Raw genomic sequence first — 23,323 nt, forward strand, 5'->3', positions numbered from 1 at the left:
TTTACTCCCACCTTCTAATGTTTAAGGTTAACCTAAGCAGGTTAAAGTTAAGAGCAAGTAAAAAGTGAATAGAAAACAGTCAAGTGAGGTGATAATTGTCCCAATCTGGTTTTACACTCAGGTCTCACAAGTTTCATGAATCCTAAAACTCTACACCACCTCATACACAGCTTTAAGGACCTTGTAATTTGTTCACCTCGTAATCATCCTACCAAAAGGACTCCTTGTACATGACTCAAATATGCCACAGATTCTGACCAAACACCAATATTTGACGCCTTGGGAATGGGTTGTAGTTTCTCTTAGACTGTTGGAACTGGAGGGTGAGGTAAGAAGTATTAAAGTAGCTGCAATCTGCAACTTCATATGTAGTTGTCATAGATCCCACACGTTCCTTGAATAGATGCCGTGCAGCATCAGAGAGAAATCTCAAGTCAGGCGATGTTAAACAAGTGCAACATTAAATTGAGTCATTTTTATTGCTCTTTTTATTATCAGCTCTCCTATCATTGTTTCAAAATTGGTGGAAGCTGTGGCACACATGAAGGACCAAACCTATAGGACATCAGAGGAACAAGCAAATGTGTCGGTGAAAAATTAGAGAATAATGTTTATAATGGCTGGTGATGGGAGCATAACAACAAATGTTGCACCTCAGCTTATGACAAACTGATTTCTGCTGCCTCATCGCACCTTATGATTTAATAGCAGCCATTGTCTCTTAGTTTTCTTGACTGCTACGGATGAGACAAATTCATCTTACAGAAGGTGTCACATGGCTCTAATGACATCAAACTTAAAGGGGAATTGAACAAAAAGATAAAAGCCTAATCGCTAAATTTTACAGATGTCATCCATCTCTCTGACAGTGGTATAACACAACAGGATAAACAAAGTGTGTGCTTGCATGTTAGTGTGTGAGGCAGTGTGGCTGAAAGCACTGTTGGTGTCCTGGGTCTGAGGAGTGGATTTGTTCCAGTTATTGAGTTTTTCTCCTGCTGCAACAGAGTTTGGGAGGGAGATTTTTTGAGCCAGCAAAATTCTGGAGGGTCTGTGAAGAAATGAGATCAGCAGCTGCTGCAGATGTAATGATAACAATACATCACCACAAACAAATGACCAGTTTAGCTGTGTTTCTGCCATTCATTGTCCATTCATTTATTGGATTTGATTGGATACAGTGACCGAGAATAATTGTTTGACCCATATTTATTAGAGCTCTCCCTCACATCAGTACATCCTGCTCTCAGTGCTGCGGATTGTCTGGCTTTTGCACACATTGCCGAAGGTTTAGTTTAAATGTGTGAAAACACGTGATTAGAATCAAATCATAGTGAGTGTTTTCCAGTGTCAGTAGATACAAGTGTGGGGGGGTGTAAGGGTGTGAGGATGAGGGTAGAATTAAAGTGTCAGAGTCCTTTTAGCACCCAGTTTCTCACATGCAGCTTCCCTGATGGAGCCCCAAAGAGTGAGCTCTGTGAAGACTTGAGAAAAACAAGTTTTGAATTTAAGAGGAGCGAAGAACTTCGGCTTTGTTATTAAAGCCTGTGCAGAAAGCCAGGCTCTCTCGGGACTGGGAAAACTGTTTTTTTTTTGGATGTCACGAACATCACAGACATTGTGAGACCCACAAACCCCCTTCAGCCTCTATAGAATTATGCATCACAACAGTTACATACTGTTCTCATCTCTGGTTCTGTTTGGTTCTTTGTACTTTGTCTTTTTGACTGCATCAGATGTGTGGCCTCCTTGAAATAAAATACCATCAGATCACTGGTTAAATAGATCCCTATTTTTCAGATCAACTCAAGCACTTAATGAACAAATGAGAACAACCCCGATTCCCAAACAAGTTGCGACATTGTGAAAAATGAAAAGAAAAACTAAATGCAATGATTAGGAAATCTCACAAACCGATATTTTGTTTCACACTAGAATATAAAAAAATGATATATTTTAATCAGAATAGATTTTATCAGCTCTGGTTGAATTTGATGGCAGCAGCATGTCTCAGAAAAGTTGTAACGAGCCTTGTTTACCACTCTACAGCATCCTCTCTTATTCTAACAACAGTCTTCAAATGCCTGGGAACTGAGGAGACCAGTCGGTGGACCTTAGGGGGAGAAATACTGTCCCACTTGTCTGATATAGGATTCTAGCTGTTCAGCTGTTCTGGGTCTTCTTTGCTTTTCATGATGCTCTTGATGTTTTCAGTTCTTGAGATGGCTGGACTGCAGGCAGACCAGTCTAGCACCCGAACTCCTCTATTATGAGGTAATTCTGTTGTAACAGATGCAGTATGTGGTTTTTGTCCTGAGGCCCCGAAGATCACCTGCACCTATTATTGATTTTCATATTATGTCTTTTGAGCACAGAGATGTCTCCACTTTCTTGAAATGGTTTTCACGGCTTTAAGTACAGTAGGTTATGGACTTTTCAGTCTTTGTAATTTGCCATTGTGGAACATTATTCTGAAATTGCTCTGCAATTTGTAGATGGTGAAGCAGGTGGTGTTTGGACCCAATTGCAGCACATTGACAAGCTGGCTCAGTTCTCAGTAGACTTTCATTGGAATAAATTCACAGTTCAGTCTTGTGTCAGGCAACAGTTCTGTTTAGGGCAGGCAGGGGAGGTAGTCAAGAAAAGAAAAAGCCCGAAACCAGGAAAACAATCCGATGAGGCAGGCGGATCCAAAGCGAACAGGCAGAAGGGTTGTAAAGGAGGGAGGCCCAGCAGTAGAATATCACAGAGAGTCTACACGGGCTTAGACAAAGAAGCCCACAAGGCAAACCTCGTAGACAGAGACAGAAGGCAGGTGGGATTACCAGGTTGTAGACAGAGAGGGCAGATCAGAAACAGGGATGGTTGGCAACAGGTGATCAATCAAAGCAACAATAATCTGGCAAGGAGCAAATGAACTGGAGAAACTTCTGTTTTCTTGGTGAGTGAAAGAATAGTGGTGTGCAAGTGAGCTGAGTTGGTTGATGAGATGGGCGTGGCCACCGGGAGGTGAAGTGAGCCATGGAGCGGAATTGTGACGTAGATCACAGATCGCTGTACCTCTCCCCATCTATACGAGAGACTCTGCCTCTCTAAGGTGCTCTTTTTAAACCCAGTCATTTGGCAGACTTGTTGTAGTTAACCTAATTAATTGGAGCATGTTTATCCAGCTCATACATTTCAGAACCACTTACTTTTCCAGTGTTTTGTTGCTCCCATTTGAACTTTTTTGAGATGAACCACTGCCATCAATTCAAGATGAGCTAACATTCTTCATGAAATATCAAAATGTGCCATGTCAGTTTCAGGATTTGATGTGAATAACATTTTGGTTTATGAGATTTGCAAAACGTTGTATTGTTATTAGCAATTTTCTAACAAAGCACCCCACCTTTTTGAAGAATTTTCATCTTTTTCATAACTTTTTTTGTGCTCAGTTGGCAGAGTAAGATAACTTCAATGCAGTTTTGGGGGAATACGAACAAAATAAGGAGATGAATGGAGGAGGGATGAACAACTTCATTGACACAGGAGAGGAAACAGCTGTATTTGACAGTTTAAAATGCCTCCTCTCTGATGATCAAAGACCTTGGGGATAATAGAGAGACATATTAATTAATCTATATTCCTCTAAGCAGCAAAAGCATTTTTGAAGTATCATAGAAAATCATAAATCTTTCAGTTCTTCATGCTCAGATTACAAGGCTTGCGGCAAGCCCAGCTCACAGCCAGAATATAAATTGTTTTACCTGAGCACCGCCTGCTCTAAATTCTTCTCTAATCTTGTAATTTATCCTCCATTTCTGAGAGTGATATAATGTATCCTTTCAGCGACCATTTACATTTATGACAATATCTCGGATTGTTGCTAGAAACTTTGATAAGTGGAATTGTAGTAGATAAGCTTTAAGGTACTATTTTTTTTTCCTCAAAGTTGAGATCTTAAATTTGTAGAACAGTGTATTTTCTTTCTCTTTTCCTACCTTCCAGCACCTGTGTGGACTACATAATTTACATGTTTTTGTCTTTTGCCTTTTTTATTGAGTCAGAAATGTTTTTTTTCACCTGCAGGAATGAAAAACCCTGGTTGTAAAATGGCCTGTTTTTGTCTTCGTTTTGCCATTAAACAGGTCAAATTGTCTTGGGTCATGTGGCAGTTTCAGTTTCCTTGCATAAAGTTAAAAAAAACACAGTTTCCCTCCCATATGGTTTCAAATTTGTCGGATCAAACTGGTCTCTCATTCTGAGGGAAAGAGTGCACGTAGTACTGAATTAAGTTTATTGCATTAAAGGTTCGGCTTTTCACTGATGGGAAAAGAGCTTATTTTAAATCTTGCTGAGTTTTAGAAAAGAAAATCAATTCTGCCGTCATGACTACACAATAAACAAAATTCCAATACTTGGCACAAACCCAACCTCTCAAAATATCTATGGGCAAGATACAGCATCCCACCCATTCTGTTCCTCCCCTCAGTCACTTTGGGTAATACCATCTGCTAAATCAACTTAATTAAATATGAAACAGAGGAAATCACCTAACCTGGATTTGAAGATTAACTTTCCTTCATCTAAAAGTCTAAATAAGTCATTGTTGTTTTACAAGGGGTTGTTTTACTTGGTTAGTAGCCCCTTTTGAATTAAATACTTAAGCAAAGATCCGAACATGAGTCATAAAAATACATAAAACTAATCTGCAGCTCCAAAAAGATGCAGAGGAAAACATATTCTAATTAAGACTAGATAACATTTTTCCTTAATGAAATGAAAAAATTGGTATAAAAACTGAATCATTTGTAAACAAGCCATCAACTGCATCCCTGCAATGTTGTGGTAACTCCGGTGGAGTTCAGAAGTGTAGAGGACTTGGTTGTCATATTTTCTTAAATATGTATATAATGTATAACAGTGTTATATTTTCTTAAAAAAAAAACTCATTTCTAGTTAGTCCTTTAACAAACCATGACCTGGAGTGACATATGCACATTTTTGACTTTCAAGCCTGGGGTGGTAACACATGTCTCATAAAAATTTTCAAGACGTACTGTCAGAATTTGAAAATATATACATATTGATAAACCTGAGGGCAAATTCAATAATTCATAACAAAAGGTGAAGGTTTAACCTCTCAATTTATATTTATAACATGTTTATAGTTTCGTCTGAAACTGAGATATGAAAGGCTTTAGTGGACAGAAAACTCTGGGGTTTTTTAAGAAGGCTGATTTGAACAAAGCCTTAGGTCTGAATGGGTTCATCTGTACACAGAGTACACCAGTTGTTGAAAGAGGAGACTTTCAATTGTGTATCTACAATCATTTACATAGGATTAGGTCTCTCCTACATTTGCATATGCCTTGTTGCTCCTAGAAATGTATTAGCTGTAATGAAAATTTGCCTTTGCTGTTTTGGTTGGAACAAAGTATAATCCAAGGTGTGAGAGTAAAAATGTCTTCATTTCCAAGACAGTCATTCAAGATACACACACAAGTGACATAAACCAATCATCAATTCTTGACTATAGGGATTAAATACAGTTAGTCATCGCTTTATTATCTGATGTTGATTCATGGAATGAATTCCCATAATCACCCAGTAATAAACTAGACACGTGACTTTGCATGATCCGTTTATCTTTATGGAATCTAATCAATCGGCGGTGGCTTGCCTTCCCCCAGAGGAACCGTGGATAAGTGTATTATCAAGATCATTCCACCACTACTAACAAAATCAACACCAGCCAGCATTTCCCTACCCGAGAGATGAACCCATCCTCTCTGCCGCAGCTGGTGGAGCATGTGTGCGTACACACTAGTGCTCTTGCTGGTGCGATTAAGCCCTGCTAACATTAGCAGATCATGTGGCTTTAATCGTGACAGGGAATTGGGGACAAAAAAAACATAAAACCTTTTTTTTTTTTTCTCATGAAGATAAATCCACACAGATTCTAAATATAGAGCCTTCATGTTTACTCACTATTTTTGAATGTGGACTTCCTGTCCCCTCTGGCTGAAAGTAAGCCCTTCTTGATTCTGCAGCAAACTCGCGTTTGTTACTTCACTTTGTGCAAAAAGCTGACAAGAGGCTGTGGGTTGATGAGACAGATGGGGAACATGTGTCAGTGAATAGGAAAAAACAGTAGCTTGAGCCGCGGACACGGATAAGATCAGCAGAGTAACTTTGGGACCTGTGTGTCAGATGGTTATGTGAGGAGAATAGTTATGATAGAGTAAGAGCGTGTCAGCCTTGCTGCCAAAGGTCCCTCACTTCAACCATGTTCTTCCTGTGGACTCTACACGGTTAAGAGGATATTAGTAAGGCTGAAGCACAATGTCCTCACATGTGATAAACAAAGAATTGATTTTAAGTTTCTGTGTCTCTGTGCTGTTTAAACACAGCCTACCTTGTTCATGACCGAATAGACTGGAATAGTTAGTGAATTGTGTGTTCTATATTTGTTAGTGTGAAACTATCCAGATGCATGTAGATTGCATTCATTTTAAGCTCAACTTTGAGCAATGTACAGCCATTTTTTGCACACAAGCAGAAATCAATGAAATAAAAAAAATAAAAAAGAAAGTTCAAGGGGACGTGCATTGAATCTAGAGAGATGAATTGAAGATGGGATGGTATATTTGCCAATTGTTTCTTGTTGCACCATTAAATTCTTTCTGAAAAATGCATAATGTATAGCAGGTGACATTATTAAATAATCAGTCTGTTATACATTCTGTTGGCAGGATAGTGAAATGTCATTGATATGCACAGCAGAGGGATTCATAGGGGCTGGCAGGCAGTTGGTGCAGGCTCAGTTAGTGCCAAGGAACCCATCGTTCACCTGAGTTACAGAGGACATGACTGATTACAATGAGAGCTGACACGACTCATTGCGCCAATGCCCCAAGTGTTTCAAGGTTGTGCACATCAACAGCAATAATTTTTGCATAATTGAGTAAGCTAGATCTATACAAGCCATTTGTCACAAAGCAAAAGTAATCCTTCTCTCCATTAGCAATGGAGAGTCAGAAACAACTATTATGGACTAAAATGAATAGTTTTACATTAAAGTTCTTAGATGTGAAGATGCTGCTGTTAAGACATGTTAAACATGGGGCTTATAGCCAGTACAATAGGTTAGCACAAAAATGGAAACTACAGTATAGAAGCTGGAGGCTACATCTGACTGTAACAAAATTCCCCTACCAGCACCTTTGAGGTTACATTCGTGGGATATGTTTAATTTTGTTAATCCACTGAACGGATCAAACAAATAAAAACCATGCTGTTAAATTGTCTGCTATATGCTGGTAGGCAGAACGTTTATTTCTGAACAGAGCCAGGTTGATTGCAATACTATTTCCTGTCTTTCTGCCAAGCTCACTCGGTGATTGGCATTCCATTCAAGTTTGATTGTTTTTCTCTGACCTTATTTCTCATTTATTCTAGGAGAGTACATTTATTTTAGAAACCATCACATCCCTGTAAAATTCCAAACATTCTCATGGGATTTATGGATTATAGTCACATGGTATGCTGCTCAAAGGGTTGGAGGGCAAAACGTTATTTAATCTGCCTTACACACAGGAAAGGAAGGAAGGTTTGTGTAAATATGCACACGCTCAAGTTTGAGTTACACATCCATGTTTAATAAGCCACAGGAACATGTACAACTCCTAAACAAACTTTACTTTCTAAACAAAATATCTTATCAGTCTTTATTGGGTCTGTCAGGTGATAAGGCAGCAGGGGAAAAAAAAGCCAAGTAGTACAGGATGCAACTTAGATAGACTCAATACTAGGGCTGGGTGAGTTAACTCGTTATTATCGCGTTAACTCGCTAATTATTTAACACCGATAAATATTTTATCGCGCATTAACGCTTTTTTAAAAAAAAATAAAAAATGTAGTATTATTTTGTGGGGCTTTTGTGCCTTTAATGGATAGGAAAGTTCAGAGAGACAGGAAGCAGGGGCCAGAGAGAGGGGGAACGACACGCAGCACAGGGCCGTCTGATGCTGGACTCGCCAGCTGCAGCGAGGACTATAGCCTCTCATACATGGGGCACCTGCTCAATCCACTACGCCACGGACCACCCCTGTTTTATTATTTATTTTATTATTGTATAAGTATGTTGCTGTCTGCTGCAGAACCAGAAAAGAAAGTAATTGGCGGATCCACCAAACATGGAGAAGGGTACGGAACTTTTATTTGGCCATTTCATTTCAAAGTTCTTCCAGAACTTCCAGGCGGAGTCGACAGAACCAAAGTCATCTGTAAACACTGCCAAGTTGAATTGTCTTATCACCGTAGTAGTTCCAGTCTAAAATATCACTTAAAGCTATGGTAGGTAATCCTAGAGAGCTAGCAAGAGAGCTAGCAAGATTCGAAAGTGGCCCCTCCTCTAAGCTCCAACCCCCCCCCATTCCATCAGTGCTTCATCCAAAGCCGGTAGAACCGCGTGTGCACACGGAGCAGGGAGCCGACAGAGGGGGACGTAGGCAGAAAGCAGAGGCATCTGATTGGTTTTTTGTAGGCGCTCCAATCTGATCTCGGATTGGTCAGCTTTTTCTCAGTCCTGCAGCTGCCACAGAGGTCTGATTATTTTCGTCCCTTTTTCTAAATACATCTTGCATAGATTTCTCTCAGGATAGACGGACCATTTCACCCAGTATTACAAAATGTGTTTCTGAACAGGATTACCAACCATGTCTTTAAAGGCAAAACACACAATTGATACCAGCAAGTCATTCAAGGAAACAGACAGTGGAGCGAGGCTTCTACATAAAAACTACATAAAAATGTTGATGTTAAAAGTGTGTTTGCACAACAAATGTTATGGCACTTTCATTCATATGGCAGTACATTTAAAATAAAACCAAATGCTAAAAGCTATACACTACTTTTGAATTCATTTTTGGATTTTGTGTACAAATGCCGCAGATAATGGATGGATGGATGGATGGATGGGCGTACAAATGCGATTAATTGTGATTAATCAGGGAAGTCATGTGATTAATTCGATTAAAAATTTTAATCGTTGCCCAGCCCTACTCAATACTCAACTTAATGTCAGAAGGGACTCCAACAGAAGTCCAACCTCCTACTAATACAGTAAATAAAGTTCATTCAAGAGTTGCTCACTTCAGACAGTACTAACGTTTATAAGTTGTAAAGCATCAGCTGTCTGGTTCTTAAACTGCTCTTAAACAGATTCAAGAGCAGGCTGGAAATATTGCTCAAACAGTGAGAAGCTTTTCTTGTCATCCATAAAGGCAAACTTCAACTGCGACGCAGATTAAGAAGGTGTAATTAACACAGATACAAACCTTGAGTATTTAGGGAAGGCATCAAGATGACAGACACAGCAATTAGGACATGTGTGCACGTGTTGCTGTGTGAAGAGCCTTCTAACACACTGAGCCATGACCCCTGAGCGCAGAGCTTTGTAGCTTAGAATGACAGCTCTTGTCTCATTCAGACAGGATTCGTAGGCGAGATGTCTCTGTGTTGCATTAAGAGCTTCTGCAGCTTTGAAATATTTGTTTTGATCAAACATGTCTAGATTCCAACAGGAGCTCAGCATAAAAACAATGATTATGGAATCAATGTTCATGCTAATGCCTGTCGCCAAGCTGGCATGGAGGAGAGTTCCCAGATAATATCTGTCTGCAACTTTGTAAAGGGATTAAATCATTTCTTGAGTGTGCAGACTGCGGCGTTCAGGTATCAAATTCAGGAACATTTCTCCATGTTTCACCACTGGGAAAAGACATTCATTTGTGATCTGTGGCATTTCTGAATTTGATTATCTCAAGAAGGTTTTTATAACAGCGCAAGAGAAGGTGACAAATCTATTAGGGTCACATTTATGGCTGCACAGCTTGCCTGCTTACACCATGTTTGATAGTATTTATCACTAAACAGTGCATTTCCTTCATGATATTTTCTGATTGCACAAATGACCGCATTGCATACAGACTTTCAATTCACCTTTGACCTGGAGAGGTCTTTCCTGTCAACTGTTAATTGTTTAGTGGTCTTGAGCAAAAATATTGACAACAACCCTTCCTCTGGTGCGTAGCAGGACTAGTTATTGCCCGTGCGAAGATCAGGGCTGTTCTTTCGCTATTATTTTGTGGTGAAACATGGAGAGTGGCATACGCGACAGGGGACCTCAGTCCCAGCCAGCACAAATAATCCTATGAAATGTGGTGCCTGACATCCAGTCTGATATTAAATTTTCACGCACTGCAGAACGCAATACCATGCAGAGCAAATATTCACTGCTGAGAGACCCTCAGTTTCCTGTGCATCTTTAGTTATGAATCTGAGGCAGTCGGCCGTGCTGCACAATCATATAAGAAGTCCAATTTAACAATTTACCCCTCAAACACTTTGGTGATTTATTTTACAAGTAACAAGGTAATAATGGACTCGAGTCTTGGTCCTGCCTAAACCGGATTAGTTTGTAAATGTCTAGAGAACCAATGCTATAAGACACAAATGAAAAACAAATTGGGAAAAAGTATGTTGGGCAACTTATTTGCTGTCTGTAGCGTGCTCCACATGAGATCTGTGCCCACAGGATCTTGGTACAATATTGAAGAATACCAGAGCAGATGACTCAGCAATTTGTAAAGCAGCTTCTCCTCATGAGCATGAAAATGTCTACCTTAGTTCTTATCACTTCAGAATAAGAATGAGATCATACATGAGCTACTGCCAATAACAAAACAGACATTTGGTCCCTCTGTCACCTTTTGAGACTACATTTTTTATATCGGAGGGAAATTGTTCTGACCGTCATAACTTTTCATTCAAAAATCCTATTTAATATATAAAGTTTTTCATCTTACAAATACTTCCAACTTCCTCCAGGCTTCAGCAAAACATCCTGTCAAGTTTTCTTTTTTTATCGTAGACTGAAACGAATGTCTTTCAAAACTTGTAAAATGTTTCTTGGAAGGATTTGGTGCACTGCAACTATAAAACCCATCCAGATCCTCGAGATCCCCGTTTTTGCATGTAAATGTGACTTTCAGAGTTCAGTACCTCGAGTTTAGTTTACCTGGGATTTGTGCCGTGTGAACAGTGAAGCTGAAGCGAGACTGCTCACGTAATGAGATATTTTGGAGCAACAAAAGCTCCTGGAGAAAGGTTTCTGCTGAGCCTAATTGGCTCAAAATCAGTCTCATTCCTCATGTGGTCGCGCAATTGAATGTCCGTTTTTTTCACAACGAGGGACTGATGTGGTAAAGCTGTTATTTAGAAAAAAAAATAATTATGAAGACAGGTTTTTAGCTGTTTGGCCTCTGGTCCTTGCTTTGCCCAACAGATAAGGGCTAGATTCATGATCTTACTTCGTAAAGTAATGAGCTCCTGCACTGCAGCTCCATCAGACGGTATACTATAGGCCTCAGTGAGGGTCGCAACACATGAGTATAACAAGGTGTTGTGTATCTTCACCTTGGTAAGTTTTTTTTTCCCCATCCTTTCCGCTATTTTAAGAACAGTATGATTGACGTCAATGTAACGTGAAGTGGAAAAAAAATAAGTTTCTGAGCTTTTCGTTTCAATGCCTGACATAAATACGCAGGTGTAGTTGATTAGATTTGCAGCATATAAAAACCACAATGTCGTGTACCCATTCCAAGGACAAAAAAGCTCATTTTTAAACCATCACCACTGTCTGCACACTGCTTCACCGCTGTGAAAAATATGGCATGAGTGAAAAAGAGGTGGCCTTGCTTTTCACGGCATCTTTTGAATGCCTTGATGCACTCAGGTGTTCCGTCACAACAGCTGTCCTTGAGAGCACACGCACAAAAGAGACAATAAATGGGGAGATCACAGATCGCTTGGACAGTGCTGAGAGTGCAGCTCATGCATAACCTCAACTAATGTCGTGCAACGTTACGTATTCTTCGGCACTAACAGACTAAGACTGTTACATATTACAGAAACAATCTTTCACAGTCGCATTGTGACATACTGCCTGTGCTTCTCTGTCTCTTCTTGCCCCCTGGAGCTCATCATGTGAATTTCTTCTCATTGGTTGACAGTTTGACAGACTTCGTGATTGGTCAGCCAGTCCGTGCAATCACTGAAGTAAAAAAAGGGAAGATGATGGGAGACTTGAGTGTTATTAAGTCGTTTTCTCAAAGGCGCACCCTCTTAATAAGACATTGTCTTCGTTCAAGTTCGTTGTTAAATTCATGGAGTGTAGGGCAAAATACAATGTGATCAATCTTTTTTTTTTTTGTAAATAACAATTCCGAATTGTGTGTGTGTGTATGTAGCTTGCATTTGTGAGTAAAAGTTGGAAATCTCAATTAGTCAGAAATTATACTGACCAGTCTGTTTGACAATCATTATTCCTTAATTTAGCATTACATTTCTCCTTGGTTGTTTCTCTCTAAGAGGAACAGAATGCAGTGGGAGGTTATCAAGACAGTGACACTGCAGACAAAAACAAGAGGGGAGGGGAAAAAATAGAACATCATTCACATTGCAGCTTTTTAGACTAATTACATTGTATGTGTCAGCCGCATTTTTGGAGCTGATAGCAGGTGTATTTGTTCAGAGCCCGAGGGTAGATTCTCATTTTGCATTCAGCTCCTTTTGCAGCTTCCAGTGGCTGCGGGGATATTTTCAAAGTTTCAAACTCAAATGACATTTGCAAAGAAAGGGCTTGGCATATTTGCTCTCACAGTTGCCCGCGCATGATATTTGCCATTGCTCGGTGTTTGATTTGTTTGATGCTTAAATAGTTCTATGTAAACAGGAGAATATCTGGCTGGTCATTTAGTGGCATTGATCGTTTCATCCTGTCATAAAAAAAGACAAAATATCACAGAGAAATAGCCATGATTACCATGTATCCATACACATGTGCATGACATGTGTCTATATATTGTCTCAAATGTTCTGAAACTTGTCTCTGGCTAAGGGGGAAATCAACTGACAGTGAGGGACATCTAGTGGTTAATCACAAACCATACACACTGATGTAAGAGAGAGCGCCTACTCGCCACCTCCAGTGTCACAAACACAACGAGAGCTTTGAATTCACCCTTTGAGAATCCAAATGGAAAGTAATTGTGTCTTCAAAGAAAATGATTGCTCTTACTGGTGTAGTTCAAACTTCCAAAACATATTACTTTTGCGTGATGTACTCCCTTTTCATTAATTTCCCATACCTGCTTCATCCCATTCAGGATCACTGGGTGGCTGGAGACTATTCCAGCTGCCACTCGGCCAGCAGCTGGGCAAACCCTGGACAGGTCGACAGTCCATCGCAGCGCCAGCCCTTCCTTTCCATTTTTTCTTGACGACTTGAGCATCATTTTTTAAACATGGCTCATTTCGTCAAACAAATTGGCACAGCCATACTTGAGCTCCACTATTAATTGTTAAGTGGTTTTGAATCACATCTATGATTGTACAGACTGATGGAAGCATCTATCCAATGTGTTTCTCTCCATAAACTCAAAACAGTCAATGCTGACCACCAGAGTGAAAGAAATTGAGAACACCGCTGTAAGCTCAGCAAACACATTCTTGAAGACAAAAGTATAAATTACTGTATGCATTAAAGTTACTGAAGACAAACAAACCAACTAAAAATATATACTATCTCTTTGCCCAGCTGTGCCTTGCCATATGACTTTTTAAACGTTTTTCCATACTTTCATTTGCAAGTGAGCATGGGAACAACTCAACTGAATGTCAAATCCATCCTTGTATAGATGCTCCATCGATTTGACCACTGGCCTCCTCCGTGCCTTGCGTTAAGGATTTTTGGATAAGAGGCTGGAGACTACCATGCTGGGGTACAGGATGTGGGAATATAATGGAAGGCACTGGCCTGCCAACAGTTTTGAACAGAGAAAATCAATAGAAAGATGTATTTTTCAAGACAGTACTGTATCACGTTTAGTCCACTTGGTTTGTTGCTGTGACAATATTGTATTATTGTTTTAAAATATGATAATGAGGACATGAGTTGGCATGGTGATGAAGAACCCCATTCTGTGTGATGGCAGAGCACAATTTAATGTTAATTCCACGTTGACCTGGTACATAGACAGTAGTCCTGTGGCCAATGTTTCTTCTTCTTCAAAATAAATAGATTTATGTGTGGTGTGCTCCGTTTAATTTCGCAGTAGTCCCAGAGCCCAGTGTCCGGTGACTGTATTATGGACAAGTTGCCTCCAGGGAGCGCCCATGTCCAGCATTCAATCTATTGTCCACCTTTTCCCTCCCTCTGTCTGAGTCACGAATCAAGCCCGACAATACAAGATCCTGAGAAATACAGCAATGCAAATGCTTTGCAATTCAAACGTAGTCGTTTGTAAATCTCAACTGAAAGCCTGAAATGGTCGGCAAGAAAAAGACACCCGTGAATACACAGTGTTGGACGAGAGTAGTCCCGCGACTCCCGCCTGTTAGTGTTTTTCGGGCCAAACTTATATGGGTCATAGGGTGTTTTTTTTCAGTCAGTCAAAACACAACCGAAATATCCTTGAAATTTCTAAGATATGATAGCCTAAACCCTTTTTTTTTTTTTAAATAAAAGGAACTTATATTAAGAGTTATAGAGGTTTAATGTGAAATCATGTCCTAAAGGTAAACTTCTTTTCACCTTTGGCTTGACAATTTTTGCAGCCTATAATCACTACTTCTACAAAGAGTTAAGGGTTAAAATAAGCTAATAATACCTCCCTCTACAGGTCTCCTCCCCTCCTGTGAACTAACCACCTACAACAAGTTTGACAGCTCAGCCCTTTAGTGCCGATCAGCAGTGGCAGCAACAGACAGCTGGACTTTTCCATCTTTCTCTCGGTTTTATTATTATTTTTTTTAAACTTTTTGTCGGTATGTGTGCCACCCGCGTCTCCTGCTGGCTATGAGGGATTTTATGCGTCCGTAGGTTTCTCCCATCTGGATCCACTCTAGGTTTCTCGTTGGCATAGTTTCTGTCAAATACAACAGTTTTTTTTTTTTTTTTTTTTAAGAGAGCAAACTAGTGATTTATCCCCCCTTAGTCGGGCGTCCCAGAGAAGCTAAACATGTCGCGGGGCGCGGAGGAGGTGAACAAGCTAACAGAGAGCACATTCAAGGTGGGTACTGGTTTGGAAAGGGAGCTGGGAACACAACAGGTGCTACCACGACGGAAGACACACAAACAGAAAAAAAAATACCTCCATACACCTATTTGTGCTTCTCTTTTGTTTGTTTTTGTGACAAAACAGCGTAATTTAACTTTACAAGTCAACCTTCTAGCAGCCAAACGTTTAACAGGTGTTCACCGCGAGCCGCTTTACTTTAATTTCAAGCAGCGCAGTGCATCTGAAATCGAATATGAACATGGACAGAAGCGGCAGTTTAGAGACAGTTTCCCTTCTTTCCTTCGTTTTTTTTTCATAGCTTTCAACACGGCAGCTTGTATGAATGATGGCAAAGTATTAAGTTTGTGTCGTTGCTTTAAATGTGTCGTATTTAAGCAGTCCAGAGGCTTGTGTGGATCCCCCAAGCTAAATGATTAGCCAGGTGTTGGTTTACAGTGTTTAAACAGTTGAGGGCCATTTTCCCAGCAGCTCTGCCCGAGCCCAAACCAAAAAGGTGACTTACTGGAGAGTTGAACCACTGGTTTTGAAGAAAATAGCCCCACCCTAGGTGTGTCGTTTCCTTTAGTGTATGCATCATTTGAGCTGCTCGGGGAATATGTGTCATCCTGTAACTGTGGGTAAATGGCCCTTTGGAAGAATAAAAGGGACAAATGTCCCCCCAAAAACATGTTTCAGCGACCATTTGTTGCTTTCTGATTGCATGCTGGGATTAGATTTAACTGGGATTAGAAAATATTAGGCCAAATATTGAGCCACCAGTTTCCCAGCTGCCACTTCTCCCACTCTGCCTGCTTCACTCCACAGGTGGCACAGGGAAGGAGTAGCCTATAAAGAGACTGAGGGACTCAAAAGGAGACTCCAGGCTTTTCTTACAAACATTTAGCCTACTTTTATGTTCTGGCCTCCTCTTGGGGTAGCCCCCACTGCTCTTTTGGAGTGGTGAAATGCAAGAAAAAAGACTCCAGGTTTAATAATTTAGCTGCCTTTGTGTTTTGTGTGGTAAGATTATACAGCCAGCACCTCTTGCTGTAGCTGCAACACAAGGCTCCTGGTAGCAGGGCTGTTTGGCATAGAAAATACTTGGAAGATATACACATTCCATGAATTTGCGAGAGCTTGACAGAATGACAACTTCTGCTTGTGTCGTTGGATTTATAGATGCTGTAACATAACCGACAAATCATTAAGGTATCTTTTTTTTTTTTATCACCACCAGAGTGATTTATGTGTTGCTGACATGCCGCTTACTTTCAAAGGGATAAATCAGAAGTGGCTGATCATCTTGCAGCCAGTTTAACATTGATTGCAGTGACTGGCTTAATGTGGTTGACCAAGTTTAGTCATTGAATGTTTTTGAACGTAAGCTATGACCTTATGCTGCAGTCTTCACAGGGTTTGGACTTTATATAGATGGAGTACATCGTCACTGAAAGATACGAGACAAACAAGCTGTCTTGTTCTCATCACGTCGACTCAATCATCATGAAATGATGACCCCCAGGCACCAACACCCACCAACAATCAGGCATAACTCATTGTCATATTGTGCTGCTGCCTTGTTTTGAGGATGGAGATTTTAGACATTTGCACATATCAGCTGTGCTACTGTGGGAGGCCGGTTCGGTTTTGCAAAGAGTCAATATAATTGATCACGTTGTGGCAGCCTTAGTTTATGTTTTGTTTATTTTATTTTTTTGATAGGAAAAAAAACACAGCAGATCGTGAAGTGACTTTAATTTACATAGCACGTTTATATAAGTGTTCTCCATTCAGGACAATGAAAAAGATTAGAGCTGGTAATGTAAAAAGCAATTCAATTGACTTTATTTCTGTAGCTCCGATTCACAACAAAGGAATCTCAGGACACTACAGATAAAGGAAACATATTCAAATTAAATTCCAATGAAACACTACCCAGTTCAAACTAAGTCCAGTTAATCCCAGACCATTTTATTCCAGTCCATTTCAGTTCAGTGTAATTCATTATGATGGCGTACATGAAATGTGATGCAACCCACAAAGTGGTGGACGGCAGTGGAGAGGAAGAACTGCTTTTAATAGGAGGAGACGTCCAGTTAAACTAGAGACAGGGAGGGCGGCCGGCCATCTGGCTCGACTGTGACTGAAATGTAAAACTACAAGAGAATAAAGTCAATACGTGAGTAACAATACAGTCCACTGAGGTGACTGGAGCCAAAGCTGGAACACAACAGCGTGATGTTGGCATCGTATCCACCCAGTGGCCGTTCAGCCATTTGAATAATCTGCAGTTGCCTTTGAAAAGTCAGCATGGATCGCCCACAGGTTTTAAGTTTCAGTTTAAATTTTGCTAAACATTTTTGACCTCCTTGTCATTATTTGCCAGCCGTTATGTGGATTCATGTTGTGCGTGTGATTTCTTTTTTTTTTTTTTTTTTTTTTTTTTTTTACCTGAAGTAGGTTGTAAGGTCCTGTTAATAACAATCATTTACATGGTTTTAAGAACTGCTGTTTTATTCATTTAGATTTTTTTTTTCCACATTATTCACAATATCCAATGTCACTGTTAGATGGTTCCAGCGTCTCCCTCTTTTGTTTCCAACCACACAGAATGTGATGGAACAGTTCAACCCAGGACTGAGGAACCTGGTCAACCTGGGGAAGAGCTATGAGAAGTCAGTTGCTGGTGAGCGTCTTTATTTCATGGATAAACAGTGGTTTGCAGGATGGATTGGGGGGGGTTATATTAAAGAAATTGTAGAATATTCTGTGGGTTTCAAAAGGCATAAGGGATTCATGACAACTTTATCATCTTCCCAGCAATGACCATGGCAGGAAAGTTGTATTTTGATGCACTGTCTAAGATTGGGGAGAATGCTGCAGTGTCTCCGGTCTCCAGAGAATTAGGTAAGTTTCCATGTATCTGTCCTCTTGCTCTCTGCTGAGATTAAAGAGGAAGACTTTAGACTGTGGAGAAAGCACTGTCTTTCCTGAAATGATTATTTCCATATCTTAACAAAGTTGCAAAATGCTACGGACAGCAAAATTAGATTTAGGTTTTATGTCCTTCCATAATAAGAGCTTTTTGGGAGAATGGGAGGACGGCTGAAGGGATGAAGATTTATGGAGTTCTGACCTGTGGCCCTCTGCTACATGTCATCTCCCATTTCCTTTGTGCCTGCTTCCCTGTCCAGCCACTAGGTTGGGGAAAAAAAAAAAACTTTAAGAAAAAGTCAAACTGACAAACTGAATTATTCACTGTAAACGCAGAAGCTTCAGACGAGCAGCATTTATGTCGGAGCTCTTGTATTAGAATCTGTGGGGTTCACAGAGGTTCCTGATAAAGGCGTCACTGTGGGCATATGAGGTTAATCTGACATCCGTTTGCAAGCTGTTCGGAAGTGTTGGTCTTTTAATAATTTTTTTCCCAACAATTTCTCAAAGACAACAGAGGTAAGACTAAAATAACACGTGTGAGTCATTAATGGGAAGAGTAATCGGCCAAGTTTCTGTGCACTCGATACACAAATCCGAAGGGATCTTTTTGAAGGTTGCAAAAAATAAAGTCAGAGGACACCAGCTGCTGTGTACATCTACAGAGGGGGAAATGCAGATAACTGTTTTCTTTCTCAGAGATTACTTTAATGTCTTGGAATATCTGGGATACTCTCATATATCTGGGAAGATGCCGGTTAGTTAGGTGTGTTGGAATGCCCACTTAAACCCAAAGCAGCTGGTGATTTGTATCGTTTTAGCAATTTTATTTTTCAGTTTTACTTTCCAGTCAACTGTAGCATAAGTATTCCTCAGACGAGGGTATTTAAATGTCAAAATGTAGCCACGTGTGTCCTTCAGCCTTTCAGTCGAGCAGTTTCTAGGCATGCGAAGGAAGAAAAAAAAAATCTTATATTTATATATATATATATATGTGTGTGTGTATATGTCCATTAGATACAAAATAAACAAGTGAAAGTTATTTACAAAGTATGAAACAAATCACAAACATTAGCTATTTTGCTTTTTATGTTGATGGACGATAAGGTGTCTCTAATTATCTCTCTCTTACTTACAGCAGCAGTTAAGTTTGGACACCCTCGCCCATTAAAGACCAACCCAAAAGTGTGTCAAAAACACACACAACTTCGGGTGTGTTTCGTAGAAGTTCTACTTGGATTAATTCCACGGAACACTTGGGATTTGTATGTGATTGAGTGTGATGGGCCTGGGAATACGCTGGCACCGGGTTTGTTTGGTCCTCTGTTTTGTTCCAGGCCAACTCCCCAAGCTTCGGTTCCCACAAGTTAATTTGTCTGGCATCCTAACTCACTGTCACAAGAGGCACACTTTGATTTAACCACTGTATGCCTCTCGTCTCCCCTGGTGATTAGTAGCAAAACTGCTAATTAAATTCAGCAGCATGATGGAAGATCCACCTGGTGTTGTGCTGGTGTCACTTCTTTGGCACAGCTACTATGTGTAACCTCCATCCTGCATATACTTCACAGGTGGTTCTAAAAGTAAGCCGTTGACTCCTTTGTGATAAGCTTAAATACTTGCTGGCTACTCTTTAAGATGTGTCTTTGACTCTATAGGGTGTTTTGTCACTTGGAAAAAATAACGTTTTGTTAAAAGTCTCCACTTACTCACAAAAGCCAACTGGAGTTGACTAATTATCCTAAACGGTCATAATATTGATATTAAAGTTGGTTAATCGTGTCGGTAAAGTAGATTCACAGGTTTGGGATGTGAATGCATGCGTGTTTTATCCGTCAAAATGAATCGCAACTGATTAGAGGCCAAACCTTCCCAGAATTAGCTTGTTCTCCTGTTCTCCTGATAGTGTGGTTAGAAGTGTTCTATCATCTGACTGTTACATTTGATAATGCTGCCTTGTGGTGCAGGGAGGTGTGATTAGTCAAAAAAATTGAATTGAGTTGCAGGCCTATTCTAGTTTTTCATTAGAAGGCTGTAAAATGTGTCCTGTGTGCAGAAGTTGCACTCTATTTTTCTTCTCATGCTGGGGTTTCATAACAGAAAAATCCTCGATTACGGCAGACGTGTCTTGTCATGAAAGCTAATCGATGTTTACAACTGGCCAGTGTTTCTCACACATGGGTTTTTGTCCTTCAGGTATGGAAACGACTTGCCAAGTGCATTTGGCATGAATAAAATTCACTTTCGTTAATGTCAGAGAACAGCACCATCCACAATAGATCAGTGTCTGGTGTATTTATTGAGGCCTGCCACAATGTTTTTATGCCTCTATCCAAGAGTCGGAGGCTTCAACAGGTGGAGAACTGGTTCACGTGCCGTTTTTCTGAGCTCACTGGGGGCGAAGGGCTGAAAAAGAAAGTATTTCGGCAGCTGCAGTCAAAGATTGTGGATCCGACTACATTTCTCAGCTATTTCTTTGTCAAAAAGTGCAACATATGTGTTTGCCTTCACTTTGCTCCTCGCTGGTGCTTCGAATAGAATTTCTGTCTGTGGAAAACGCTGGAGGCAGACCAGATTTTCACCTGCATTTGACGCTCACGTTCACCCAGGGGCTGCTGCTGACGGCTGCTGATTCAGAGCTCATAATCAGATCTTAAACTCATGTCCAGTGCAGCTTAAAATGGGCTTCCGGTTATAGGAAATGGAGAGGAAATGACGGGAGGGACATAAACTGTTCACTGAAATCCCTGCCGACCTAAGAGAATAAATAAATAAAAAATGTGTTGATTTATTTATTCATTTATTACCCTTTTATCGCCTCATTTTTATCTTCTTTAAGATGAAAGCTAAATATTCCTTGGGGTGACCTTGGCACACAGTTGGCATAACTAAACAGATTATTGTGAGGGGAAGTTATGTTCAGACTGCCACTTTCACCTCTGACTCTGGTGCCCACTGATCCTCACAGGAGGGACGCAGAGGGAGAGATTGTGTGGTCTCATGACAGATCAGTTTAGTCTGTCATTATGCTGGATTATTTAGTGCAGCAGATGATTAAATACCCACCACAAACAGTCTTGTTTATTTGAATGACCTGGGCCTGTTAACCCAAATGCATTGTAGTGGGAGTGTGCTCTGAACATCACTGAAACCCAGTGGTCTCAAACTGAACCGGTCAGGATGTGATGCTGTCAGAGTCCCCAGGCCAGTCATATAAACAAGGCAGTCTCCATATTGTCACTGAGACTTGCTTATGGATGTAGTGCAGCTGACCTCTCTGATACCCGAGCTCCTCTGACACATTGCCAGACACCAGATACTATTGAGAGGCATTGGAGGACCGGCACACCTTTTAATTCTTTTATCCTACCGCCTCCTTCCCCGGTTAACACAAGTATCTGACTTCTCGTGTGGAAGGGAGAGAGAAAATAAAAGCCGGGGCGTACAGTTTGATCCGACCTTGTTGTATTATTGCTTTAATTGCGTTTGAGTCGATGCAGAGCCTCATGCTGCTGGGTGCGAGTGCGTTGCTCCTCGGGGGAGGTTACACTAAAGGAAAACCAAAGCTGTTGCTCCCAAAATGAGAGATTCCACGACTGCGAAGGATTTCTGTGCCCACACTGAACTTAATCTCCTCCAGCCTTGTCTTTTTACAGCAAAAATAGTTTTTATGGACGCTTCATGGACACCAACACACAAAGCCCACTTTACATAATCCAAACATGTTTGCATGATGTGTCAGGTCGCTCTCACTGATGCCAGGATTCTTCTGTCCACAGTCATAAACAGTGGAGGAACTGCGGGACTCTTTGCATGCTACTGGCAAAGTGTCATCAAAATGGCCTCAGAGGGAGGATGGAGTTTTCTGTTTTCTCATTTGTGCACATTCAGTGCTGTTTATTTAGCCATCGGACTGTATTAGCTTCATTTTCCTCCACTTGTTCCAGTTTATATCCCCCTCCATAAAGACCACCTTTTTAATGGCTCCTGTAGCTATCCAGTGCACTTTGTACTGCTAAGTCATGCACACACAGTCTCATCTCTCTGAATATCGAAGATTGTGAGAGGAAAACAAAGATGTTTCTTCTCTATTTTAGGAGTGCAGAACACGGACAACATTTCTTGTTTGACTGATGAGAAGGAGAAGAGAACTGATTTTAAATGACTTGATTGTGTTTCAGAAGCTCAAACAAAAGACATCAACCAAGTTTCTGATGGTTCTTTATTTTTGCTTCCACGAATAGCTCAGCCCCCTACCACAAACATAAAGTTCCGTCACCCGATCAGATGCTATATTTTGTTATTTGACTGTTTTTAGCCCTCGCTGCTGAACAGGACCTTCTATGTCCAGCTCTTAGTCCGGCCCGACTTCCAGCCTGAGCAAACAGGGCTGCAGGCAGCCAGTCTGTGTTGTGTGGGTTTATCTCGGTGTGGTTTTGTTGGCTAATGGCGGTGGGTTGTTTTTGGCATTATTCTCATTCTGACGCACTTGTGCTCTCACAACTTGCTCGAATGAGCACACCTGTTGCCCGGCAACGTTTTTGTGCAGATCGTGACGAACAATAAACAAATGAGCGTGAACTGCTGGAATGAAACTATTGATGCCTGTGACGTAACCAGTTACCGTTTCTTCTTCCCCGTCAGTAATTCAAAACATTTTTAGTCCCATCATTGTTCGGATGTACAGCAGGGATATGTTGCTTAAGTGCTTTGCAAGTAAACCTGTTTTTCCAGTGTTTGACCAAATACCACACCTGACATTTTGAAGAGTGTTCTGATGAGGGGACTTTAAGGTCAGGTGGTGTTGGACATTCAGTCCTTGGCAGTTAGCTTGGCCATTTTAGTGCCTGTTTTTACTCTTAATATCTGCTATAGGGTGGTGGAGCCTTGCTATTTGCTAACATGTCTTCTACTCTTTTTCTTTCTCCCAGTTTTCTACCTCTAGCCATACACAGCACTCAAACACACTCATCACCACTTTTCCTAAACGTAACGTGCCCTCTGCCTCACTGTGCACCGTAGGACGCTTTCTGTTCACCATAGCCACCCTAACCCAGCCTCTACAGCTTCTGTTCTTTCAAAATGCAGATTAGCTGAAATGATCTTGTGTCTTTTATCTGCTGGTTACTGTTTGTATTGTAACAGCAAGTCTCACCATAAGTCAAAGCAGGGCAGGGAAGGGCAGTGTTTAAATTCCGATGAATGTACAGGTCACAGTGATACATCCGCCTGCCAGCATATTGAATAGCTGGCATGGATTTGCACGGTATGTCTCATCAGAA

At 40.7% G+C, this 23,323-nt stretch overlaps 1 protein-coding gene across 1 annotated transcript in view; it reads left to right on the top strand.

Moving 5' to 3' along the window:
- The first annotated feature begins 14,763 nt into the window (after positions 1-14,763).
- The window catches only part of baiap2l1b (BAR/IMD domain containing adaptor protein 2 like 1b), a 30,090-nt gene continuing 21,530 nt past the window's right edge, over positions 14,764-23,323 (top strand). Inside the window, exons 1-3 of the mRNA XM_075454891.1 lie at positions 14,764-15,119; positions 17,718-17,793; positions 17,928-18,014. Of these exons, the coding sequence (XP_075311006.1) occupies positions 15,069-15,119; positions 17,718-17,793; positions 17,928-18,014 (214 nt within the window). The 5' untranslated portion in view covers positions 14,764-15,068. The remainder of the gene's footprint in view (positions 15,120-17,717; positions 17,794-17,927; positions 18,015-23,323) is intronic.

The sequence above is a fragment of the Odontesthes bonariensis genome, chromosome 21, assembly GCF_027942865.1.
Source record: "Odontesthes bonariensis isolate fOdoBon6 chromosome 21, fOdoBon6.hap1, whole genome shotgun sequence".
Lineage (NCBI taxonomy): Eukaryota > Metazoa > Chordata > Actinopteri > Atheriniformes > Atherinopsidae > Odontesthes > Odontesthes bonariensis.